Source organism: Melanotaenia boesemani, chromosome 11 (genome assembly GCF_017639745.1).
Source record: "Melanotaenia boesemani isolate fMelBoe1 chromosome 11, fMelBoe1.pri, whole genome shotgun sequence".
In the NCBI taxonomy this organism is placed as follows: domain Eukaryota; kingdom Metazoa; phylum Chordata; class Actinopteri; order Atheriniformes; family Melanotaeniidae; genus Melanotaenia; species Melanotaenia boesemani.
In genome coordinates, this window is record NC_055692.1 from 18869967 (window position 1) to 18881797 (window position 11831).

The 11831-nt window shown below is 39.0% G+C and overlaps 1 protein-coding gene across 4 annotated transcripts in view; it reads right to left on the reverse strand.

Moving 5' to 3' along the window:
• emid1 (EMI domain containing 1) overlaps positions 1 to 5715 on the reverse strand; it is a 54170-nt gene extending 48455 nt beyond the window's left edge. For 2 of the 4 annotated variants that reach the window (XM_041999898.1, XM_041999901.1), the window contains exon 1: positions 5109 to 5715. In XM_041999898.1, the coding sequence (XP_041855832.1) occupies positions 5109 to 5299 (191 nt within the window). In that variant the 5' untranslated portion in view covers positions 5300 to 5715. The remainder of the gene's footprint in view (positions 1 to 5108) is intronic. The other 2 variants (XM_041999900.1, XM_041999899.1) reach the window with 1 other exon arrangement.
• Positions 5716 to 11831: the final 6116 nt, after the last annotated feature.

The window sequence follows — 11831 nt, forward strand, 5'->3', positions numbered from 1 at the left end:
ATCAAGTTATATAAAAGCTGATTTATTTGTGAGAAGAATGAGAGCTAAATGGTTTAGTTTAATCCACCTTTAACAAGAGCTGATGCCTCTTCCTGAACATACAAGAGAGATGTTTCTGAAAAAAGTTCAGTTTGAAAGCCAACTTTTATCTCAGTCCGCAACTTAACACTGAACACTTTAATTTGTGGAAAATATTGTAAGACTGCTGAGCTACTAAATACAACAACTATTTTATCAACAATGAAATACATAAATACCTGCATCATATTCATCAGAATATAAGAGAAATGAGGAAACAATTACTAAGGCCTGTTTTGGTACAACCACTATATATAAAGACAGGAGCTCTAGAAACCACAAAGCAGACTGTGAGGCCAGCAGCACAAAATACAGTGTGTGTGTTGTGTTGCCAGTGGGTTTGCAAGAGTAGTGGGATATTCCCTCCCGCCAAAGTCTGTTTGTCAATATGTGAGACCATATGTTAGCATGTATCAGACACAGTTTACACTAAAAGAAACCGCCAAAGGCAAAGGATGTGAAGCAGCCCTGAACCAGCTCCCTTTAACAATCCCCACATGTTGTGGTGGCCGCACACACAGACCTGAGTCAGTGAGCAGGAACACCTCTATACATGCCTGAGCAAAGTCTGTGCAGGCATATTTTTATTTGAATTATCAAGTGATGTAGACCTTTTCTATTGATGTAAAATTCATTAAGCCTGCACTACAATGATTTTTTTCTACTATTTGCTTCTTTCTGGAAACTTAGAGTGACAACATTTAGGGTATAAACAACATATTGGAGGCACTCCTAAAAAGGGCTGAACTTTGCAAAACTACAGCACAACCTGAATTAATGATAGACTTCTCCAGTATGGGAATGAATTTGCAACATATTATATAAATATATGTCCGACATTCATGTATCTTATATCAATCAGCTGTGAGACTACAAAAATGAAAGTGGATCTATATAATTTCCCTATGACTATTTTTCCTGATTTGAAAAAAAAAAAAAAAAACTGACTTTGAAGGAACTGTGGTCATGTAGAGCTGGGAGGTGGTGGTAGGAGAGTCAGTGGTTGTACCCTGACTCCTCCCTACCACTTATCCTCCAGACCCAGCAGATAAACATCTGAGTTTCCCAGGCTGAGAGCAGGTTTCACCTGGGAACAGCCAAGCTGTCACCAGGGGGTACATGGAAAGACGTGGGAGGTGGGTTTTATGTGGGAGGTGGGTTCCTTGCATTGCACATATGCAATTAACAAAAAGGAAATGACAAATGCAGTTGCTTCAGTGAATGAAATAACAAGAGCATTTACCATATGATTTACAATTTCTTGAGTGGTTTAAAAACTATTATACACACAACTGGCAATATAGTATTTTATGAACAATATTTTATTTAATTTTTTTTTTAATAATATGACATATAAAAACAAGCTTTTTAAAAGAACACTTGGCCTTCTACATATAGAAAGTAAATTTGAAGATAATCTTTAAGAATATTTGTATCAGTTGGCTGCAGGCAACATCATGAAACTCTCTTCCTCTGCCAGCAAGCTGCTGAAAACTCCTGCACACAAAAGGAACACAGGTGTTCAGCACACTGAGTCTTTTACTTTTAAATGTTTTATAGTCAACACCTTCCTCTTACCCGAGGCACCCATGTGTTATGAAGTGTGAAGCCCACCAGCACCATGCTGTTTCACTGGCAAAACACCAAGCAGGCCCTCAGTGAGTATCAGGTCTCAAAGCACACATGGCACACTCTGAATGCTGGGCCCAAGCTAAATAAATCATCAACCATCACAGTCATATGTAGCCACAGCCAACCATTAGGAAAGAAATCCAGAAAAATCGCAGCTTTGTCCCATCTGTTCCTCAGCGCTACAGACGCCAAAATAGGAAGACATTGGATAGAAACAAAAGAAAGCTGAACCCGTTAAATGTAATGTATGCAAATGTAGACAGTAAGCTAGTTAAAGAAAAGAAAACCTTATATGCTGCATTCTTACAGAGTGTGCCCTCATTTCACCCCGTCTGCATCTTTTTTCCATTATGCTACTGAGTTGGTGGACTTTCAGCAGCAGACTGTGTGAGGAGGAAGAGCATGGGAGGCAAAGCCGTGTGAACTGACAAGAGGGTTGATGAGGGCAAAACGCAGATAAGACCCTGGAAGAATAACATCTCAGTGAATCCTTCTCCATCCAAACATCCATTCACGTACAGTAGGAGGAGGAAAGCTGAATGCTCAAAGATATGTTTGAATTGCTACAAGGATTGAAATCTGGAGGAATTTCTTCAGATTTCTGTCTGTGGGAAAATGCTTGTGGAGAACAAAGGACAAAAGACTGATGTGGCAAATGGCCAGACTGAAGAAAACTAGAAGAGATGAGAAGAAGCAAGAGGAGAAAGAGAGGGAAGTTAGGACATTTCTTCATGAAGGTCATACTAGGAATGACAACAGGGAGATGAAATAAAAGAAAATTATAAAGCAGCGTTGGTCTCTTGGGACAAAGGAGAGGTATATGATTAATGTGGCACACCAACAAATGTCAAGGAGACAAATAGAGTACAAGTCAAGGTGAAATTAATGAAGAGAAAAGGTAACTACATTCCTGGAGTTGTAACTGGCAGGTTAGGAAAAACAGAGAGAACCAGAGTAGCCTATGAGTGAACAGTGTAAAAGAAAGTAAACCTGATAAGAGTCACATTCAGTCTTTAAAGTGGAGGAAGAGAAAAAAAACTACAAAAGAAAAATGAATAGAGCTGTTGTGGATTTCCATTAATTCGTAAAAATATCAACAGTATTATATCTGGGAAGATGCTGGATAATTATCTGAGTTTATTATTTCATGGCTTTTATTGGAATCAGCTAGTGAATTATGTCATTTTAATTTTTAACGTATTCTTTGCCAGGTCAGATGCAATTTGAAGTGTTGTTTCAATTCCTTCTCATGCATAAAAAGTCTTTTTCCAAACAGGCAAAAATCATCTGAAACAAGTTCATAAACTTCTGCATAGGTTGAACTTTTTTTTTATTCATATGTTCTAAATGCTTTGATAAAAATTATCAAGCTATTAATATGATCATATTGTGACTCATTTGATAACAAAATCAGAAAAAAGGGTTGTCCTGAGGTGTCTGGAACTGAGATGTTGGCAGCAGATAGTTTGGGACCTACAGGCTGGGGTCTATGGAGTTTCAAAGCTGGGTCAACGGCTTGAGCATTGTCCCAATGGGGGAGGCCACTGCCATCAAGGAATGTTTTTGGCATGGGGGAGGGTATGCTTGGACTGCTTTGTCAAAAACTGGTGATATAGCAATGATCGAAAAAAAAAGCTGATAATTTTCCCACTATAGAAGCTGTAACTTTGTCATTTTGATTAATTTGATTATATAAAGTTTGATCTGCAATCACCAATTACAAAAAAGAGCCTTCCTGCGTCTTTCCAATGTTTCCATAAACTTTAAAGTTATATGAAAGGACAAACTAAAGCCCACTAAAGCCGCCCAACTATTGTCCTACTGGAATCTCAGTCGCTTTCATTCCCGTGCTTAAAAAGAACATGGATTTGGTTAAGATAGAGGAGGAATGAGGGTGGCCACAGGGCTCAGGCTGCTTGTCAGACCATGACAAGTCCTCCGAGCGAGGATAAAGAAGTGAGTGAGACAAGAAGTGAAGAATCATCTACCTCAGTAACCTCACAGTGTACTGTGCTAACATGGTCATTAAGAAAGACAAGAGCAAATTAACACTTTTTAGCTCCTGATAAAATGATCAAATCAGTCAAGAAATTATGCAAGAGTTCTTATCTCCTTTGATTTTTGTAATCAGATAGGGACGGTGCGAGAGAACATTGTTGGCAAAGGTCTCTTTGTGACGTATTCCTTTCCCAGTCAGCTGAAATGAAAATCTACCTTTGTACGCTCTAATGACAAGTTGTTGTTTTTTGCTTTATGGGTTTTTTTTGTCACCCAATATCAAAACAGCTTCCTGAAATCCCCCCATCTTTGTTTTTTTTTTTTTTTTTTTTTGTTTGGTATTGTAAACTTACCATAAGTGCTGCAGATCAGGTCAGACAGCAGGTGGACTGAGACATTCAGCTCATCGCATGTCACCTAAAACCCACAAACCCCTCTGAGGACAGTGGCAGATTCAGACCAGCAGCTTTCTCTCTGTCTATTCAACCCTCCCATCCGAAAATACTTAAATCTTCCCAAAACAAGCCGGGATGCAGTGAAGTCCCAGCTGCTCTTATTTAGTAAACATGTCCACAAATGTCTGGCTGTGATGGATGTGGGAGCTGAGCACAGAGGTGAGCCAATGGAGCGACGCAGGCTGGGGGGATGCCAAAAGCTACCTGGACACACCCTCATCAAGAGGGGCTCACTGCCTCCAGCCATTTTCAGCCCACACACACTCAGTGTGGCAGTGTAAATATTTCATCATTCTCATCATTACAAGATGACCTGGCTTTAAACTGAGTAACAGTGCAGCAGAGCTGTGGTTGCCTTTGTGTTTAGTCTAGAGACTCCTCCTAGAGACTCATCAACAACTGTGCTGTTATACAGAAGATCAATCATTACATGAGACTATCTAATCCCCTTTTTTTCATTCATTGACTATTAAGATCATACAGATCAATGCTCCCTCATTCATGTGACCCTGTCCTCATTAAAGAAGGATTTCTGTGGATGAACCAGGGTTCTTAAAGGCATTCCCCTCATCATCTGAGAAGATGACAGAACTGCTGCTGCATCTTCTGCTGAAAGGAGAGCAAAAACACACCTCAGAGATGGTGGAGGTGCTAAGAGGAGGTACATAGAGAAAAGGTGGGCCCACAACGAGGACCGGACTCAGCAGAGTAATGTGTGCTGCCAACACAGGAAAAAGGAAACCAGCTGTCAGGAAGACAATAGGAGCTGGTAGATGGATGGAGATGGGAGTAGCTCTGCAGAGTCATTCACTAAATAAAAGACTCACAAAACTTAGAAATACACTAGAGTGGTCATTTTATACAACAAGACACATTTGATCAGTAGCCTGTAGCAGCAAACAAACGTTAATGATACGAAGAGGCCATAAGTGAATGCATCCTTACCTTTTCTGATAGATTGAGGTGTGAGCGGCTGCTGCCTGGTCTCTGCTCAGCTGCCTCCCGGCTGAATATGTTTTGTAAAGTCCCGTCTTCCAGGTCCCGTTAACAAACGTGGCCAGCCAGAGTATCAGCACAGTCCAAAGCAAACTTTTTCTGCATAGTGCGGACACGCTCTCCCGATGGTGCGGTCCCATTTCCGTGGCATCAAAAGTGTGGCCAGGGAAGTTTTTAACGTGTCCAAATTGCTCCGGTTAGAAATTTGTCGAGTCCAGCTTGGAGGGGAGATGTGTCAAACTGCACCCGGTAGGCTGAAGAGGACGCGCATCCTTTTCACTAAAGTAGAAAATACACACTTGGAAATGAGGATGTATGACACTGACTCATTTGTACAAGAGCAACTCCTTCAGTCCTAACAGAGCTACAAAGAACTACACACGCAAAGGACTCACGCTTCTCGTTTGCCTCCTTTGAAAGTGAACCTTGAACACAAGTGTGTGTTGTCCTTCCCTCTCTGTGTGCTCTGCCTACCTCCGTCTGTCCGTGCTCATATCCAACAGAGTCTTTCCAGCAGCGGGCATGAAACCAGTTTTATAGTCTCCTCGGGTCTTTTAAAAGCACATCCCGCAGTCTTTTTTTTTTTTTTTTTTTTACCTTGCCCCGTTTCAACAGCTCGCAGAAGACAATACGCGCTCAAGGGGAAGGTACTTTTAAGCAGCGTGAATGAATTATGGGGGTGCAGTCTTTTAAGGTTGCTCCGAAATCATGGGAGCTGTGCAGCTATTATTTGGTATAAACAACAGAGTAAAGAAACTGATGCCACAGTCGTTTGAAAAGTTACTGTTAACGTTTGTAAACGTATTATTCACACACCACAGGCCTAAAACATATATTTTAAGAATAAATAGAGCAATGAATTAAGGACTATCCATCCATCCACTAATGTAGACCATCAGTGCAAACAGCCGTTAACCACAAGGCTGTGGTCTTCTCCAAACTAAACACCTGCCTTGCAAACCAAAACTAGGAGCTGATCTGTGGTTGGAGCCTCGCCAGCTACAAAAGATGCTACAGACTGCAAAGTTTGTCCGTGCAACTGTCTTGTAAGCTAAAGTTCCATTATGTCCTGATCTACTGAATGTGCTATTAGTCAATGTTAACACTTTCACACTCAGAGGAGCCTTCAGACTGCCACTTTCAGTTTGGGATCTTTTTTGTACAACAGAGAGAACTGGATTTTTTATAAAAAAGGTGATTGAGCCCACCTGTTTACAATCACAACATATGGCAAGTTATGGATTGGGGTGGGCCTGAGCTGAAAAATGGTGTGTAAGAGATTTTTTTATTTTCTTTATTTCAGGCACCTCTATGTGTTTTATGAGGTCACTCAGAGCAGACAATGGTGCCAAGCAGTTAGAGGTTGATGTAAATCCCTGCAGACACATACAGCTGAAAATAATTTTAGCCTCTCAGGATAGAAGTTTAGTTTTACTGAGATGATTTTTTTCCTCACTGGTCATTGCTTCAATTACTCTTCTGCTTCTATTATTTCCTTCCTCTTTACTTCACAAACTGAAAACTATCTATTACCTATTGTGATTGTTGATGTAAGCTCTTCCCAGTCATGTAAAGGTTCATTAAGCAACACAACAAATCATTCTTTCCTTCTTTTCATCTGGGGAAACAAGATACCGCCGTCCTGTGTTTGGTTATAAACATGCTCTGATCTTAACTCTTTATGATAGTTGTACCAGTTAAAGCTGGAAATGCTCCTGCTTAACCTTTACCCTCCACCATTCAGACAGGATCCTTTTAGAATACATAAAATGGTAATGAGATTCATTCTGGTGAGCTCATATGAGGGTCAGGGATTTAAAAGGTAAAAAAGAAACTTAAAAAAATATAGCATTGCTTTTCTTTTATTCACATCCAGAGACTAGAGTTTAATCCAAGCAGCACATGCCTGATTACAGCTGCATTTTCATAGTGAAGGCTACAATTATGTATCAAAACTGTCACAGTTTTCATTTATGTTTGTCAGTGAAAAACTGCCAGATCTTATGAGGATCTGGCAGCTGGTTTCTCCAGTGTTTCCACTGTGGTGTGGAGAAACTGCTGCCTCGACTGTGCAGGAGGCGGCACATGATGCAGAAATGACCCAGTGGAAATTGCTGTGTATTCTCTCCAACACACTGAGAATGGAAGATGAATCTTCTGTGTGAGACAAAGCAGCATGCAGGTCAACAGAAAGGGCACACTCTCTACAGCACACACACACACATTCATGCAGTCAGTGAGAGCAAATGGTCCGGAGTCCAGGCTATTTGCTGATGCATTTGTAAATAGTCTGAATATCTGGAGATTTTACTGGCAGACTTGGTGGACCAACTCTGTAGAAAGTATGGAGCAAATCTTTGGGACATTTGTATTCTGACATGCTTTGGAACACCCCAACAACTTTTCTGGACTCCTGTGCATGTGTAAAAGCAGCTATAGAATTTTCTTATATTTGAGCTCTGAATTTTCACTTTAATTTGAGGGACAGGGGTCTCTTTAACCTGCAATGAACACTGGATTGTCAAAATTAGAATATTTAAATTAGATTTGTGTTTTCAGCACAAATTTCTGCCACTCAAGATTGAAGAATTTTCTTTAATACAACTTATAGTTTTTAAAAAATTATAGGTTTTAAAAAGTATTTTTCTTTTTTAGGTTATTCAGTAAATGTAATTGGGACTGTAAATGAGACTGCTTTTCTCAACAGAACTCTATAAAATCAAGGTTAAACAAATCTTTTAAAAAAAAGTTTGTATTTGCCCTTTCTTCCTCTGTCTGCTCCACATAGTGTCTCTATGTTGCCCGTATCCCTTGTGCTACACAAAAGGGGGGATAACCATAACAAGCCCTGACTTAGCTGGTCCTGGTTGCTCAGTGAAGTACTTCATTATGGCTGCCCCCACATAGCAAGTCAAACAGCTCCTTTCTTGTTGTCTTCCTATATTACCATCCCTGTATGTCAAAGAAGAGAACACAATAGAACACAGGTGCATCAGGTTCGGAGCAGCTGCAGATGTTGTTCTCCTTCAACTTCTCCAGAAAACACATTTTAAAAAAATACTGTGAAACTCTTGTTTGTCTTTTGTTTGTTTTCTTTTGAAAATAATTATTCCTCAATGTCTTTGTCCATTGTTATTAAAAAACTATATATAATTGTGTATTTAATGTATTTCTAATCAAAGGTCTTTAAGAGAAAAGTCTAATTTATCATACATACATAGACACACACACACAGCATCCATTTATTTTTAAGCATGTGAAGCAGTTTTAATTACAATACTTATTACCAATAAAGCACAATGTTTAAATTCTTTCATTTTTTTCTTAGTAATTTAAAATCTTGTGAAGTGTCACTACACAGATAAGATAGATGAGGAACTTTATAACCATGTGCTGGATATAATCTACGCAAGCGATGAGAGTGCAGCGCATGGCTCATGGATGAAGGAATCTCCAGAGATGGTGGGTGTATCTGTAGGTCTCATTAAGACCAATTAAGGGTACATGTTACAACCCCGGCTCTGCTGGGGGAAAAGGGGTAGCAACATTAAAGACCAGAAATAATATTGTAAAGGTAAAGGGATTATTAAACAAGAAAAAAGGGACTAAAAGTAAAAGAACACAATCTGAAAACAAAAGACAAAGAAACTCAAATCCAAACAATCCCAACAAAAGAGCTATACTAGTGCTTGGTCTTAATAAAACCTAAGACCTAAAGCCATTCACAAAACAATAACAAAGAACAAAGACCAAAATCAGACCACCTAAGGATTTTCCACAGCCTTTAAAAAACAGGTTAACCTAAGTCACAGGTTAGCAAACACACAACCACAAGTCCAAAGACCTCAATTGGCAAGCTGGTCTACACAAGCACAGCTGCCCTGAATGCCTAGAGCTCCAGGCAACTGTCAGATGATTGGGTCAATCGCAGGTAGGTGATGACGCAGCCAGCCAATCACGGATGGGACATGGCACTGCCAGGTAGTTGCTGTTGGGTTCCAGACAACCAGCCAATCACCTGGCTGCAAAAAAAACACAGCAATTTAAATGCATTAACAAAGTCCAAGGCCTGGGGCCGTAACAGGACAGCTGACTTATATTGTTCTCCTTACAGCAATAGTGACACTGTTATGGGCCTGTTTTGCTTTAAGAGGGAGCAGCAACTGAGGAGTCACAGACAAATGTCCCCTTTGTTAAGTTTTTGTATAAACTGTCTGGTTCAAAAGCTTAAATAACACCACAAAGATATTTAAGTTCTCTTTGAAGCAGCAGCCACCTTCAGCAGACAGTCATGGGTCAGCTGCTAGAGCCACAGTGGTTAATGGCAAACAACTCCGGTAACTGCAGCAGCAGACCATGGAGGTGATGAGGCAGATGGCCAGAGGGTGGCAGCAGTTTAAGAATATAAAATAGTTTTTGACTGATTTGAAACCATCTAGGTTCCTTTCAACCAACTTACACTAAATAAACAAAAAAATGGGCTGTGAGTGGGGTGAAAAACATTTAAATGGACACGGAGTCAATTTAGGAGCTGGTATGTCTGAACAGACCGAACATTTCTTGTTAAGAAACATTTCCAGTGTTACAACATTAAAACATCATAACAAGGGGTCTTACAACATTTCGCTCACACTCCAAACATATGTATGTTAGGTTAATGTGTGTGAGCTAAAGTGTGATTGTAACTGATCGTCTGTCTCTGATTTTTGATAAACTGACAACTGACTACAGCTCTTTCCTGATGTACACTGACCCGGATCTGCACAAAATGTATTTGAACTGAAAAAAACAACTATATTTGTTTATTATATCATTAAAAAAAACAATTAAATAAAACATGAATAGGTATTCAAATGTAGGCGTTTTACACCTGAGACATAATAATCACTGAATCTTATATAAGTGAACATGCTCTTACTTTAAATGCTACTTTAACACATCCAGTTTCATTCAGGCTTACCAAAACACACCAACACTGCCTACACTAAGCTTTGTGCATTTTTAAAGTCGTTACAAGTCTGAACTAAAAGCAAGTAGAAAACTGTTAATAGTGTTAGCCTTTTAAAACGTGCACAGTCCATCCTCATGCAGGGAAACATAATAAGAAACCATATAGTTTCTTTAATAATTTGTAGACAGCACACATGATATCATCAATACAATTAAAAATCTACGATGTAAACTTACACTTATATGAATTTGGAGCTGTCATAGACCAACGTCTAGACCATAATAAAATAAAATAATAATAATTAAGGCGTTAGTAGAGTTGTTGGAGAACCAAATGGCAGTGGTTGATGCTACACTGCCATCTGCTGGTGAAGTGACTAAAAGAATTAGAAATGTTATTTGAGAGAATCCTCAAGAATCAGCCCAACTCCTGCTTGTGGATTACCAACTCTATTTAGGATTTCCTCATTCTGCAAAGATCTTTAAGGTGAAACTCTTTGTCGGTTTATTTTTGCCAGACAAGTTATCAGGTTATCATCAGCTGGAAGGGTGATAATTTAACATATACAATCAATGTGTTACTACAACATTTAAATAACTTGTTGCTGTTTTTAAGAAAAAAAATATGTTTTAATGTGGATACTAAATTGGTATAATTTGGTGTAATAAACAGTAGTTTGCAGAGGATTTTTTTTCTGAGTTAGTCTTTCTTAGTTCTTGTATACCAAAGCTAAAACAATTGAATGTTAGCAACTATAATTTAAACATTTTCAGTATATTTACATGAACTTTGATCCTGTGAGTAGGACGTAACATTTCCTGTTAATGGTGACAAGCTGAACACGAGAGTACATACTCTAAAACCTCAGATGAGGCTTTGACTGTATTCTCACACTCTACATCCTGCAGACTGGCTCTGTGCTGGTCGTATGCAGAGAAGGAGAAGCACAGTCGTGGAAACCTTGGTTTGATTGTCACCTATAACAATTCAGTAGCTGAAAAAGTGTAGTTAACTGGTTGTATGGAGATCCTGAACATTTACTTGACAAAATCTTACAACAAAGTAGAAAAGTACCCTGGGAGAGTCTTTAATATGTTATTGGTGAAGTAACACTATACTGATTGTTATGTTTTCTTTATTATTATATATTATTATCTTACATAAGCGGTACATTTAGAATATGTATTGTTTCATGAAATGATTTGAGGATTCAAAGAGTTTATTGTAATTCAATCAATAGATAAACAAACAAGGTAAATTAAAAATCTGAATAAAAATGACTAAAGATATATACAAAAAGGTTGTTATAACTAGACTAAACCCAATGAAGACAGTATAACATGCAGAGTGTAACATATCTCAGCAGTTACATTCAGGTGTCTTGAGTGACATAATTGTACAGTAAGGTACGTTAGTCCAGATTGGATTACAAATATTGTCCATCTTCCCGAGGTATGCAACCTAAAGAACACCACCAGAGTTCAACAGTCTCAAAGCGGTCAGGAAAAAGCTGTTCCTCAGTCTGGTAGTCTGTTTCTGATGCACCACAGTGTTCGCCCCAAAACATGAGAGTTAAAAAGTGCATGTGCAGGATGGGTGGAGTCCTTCAAGATGCAGGTAGTGCTCTTGTGTTGGAATTTTCTGAATTCCTCTTTTAACTGTGAATCAGAAACCATCCCCAGAGGTAATACCTGCTTTACTTTTAGAATTAGAGGAAATCC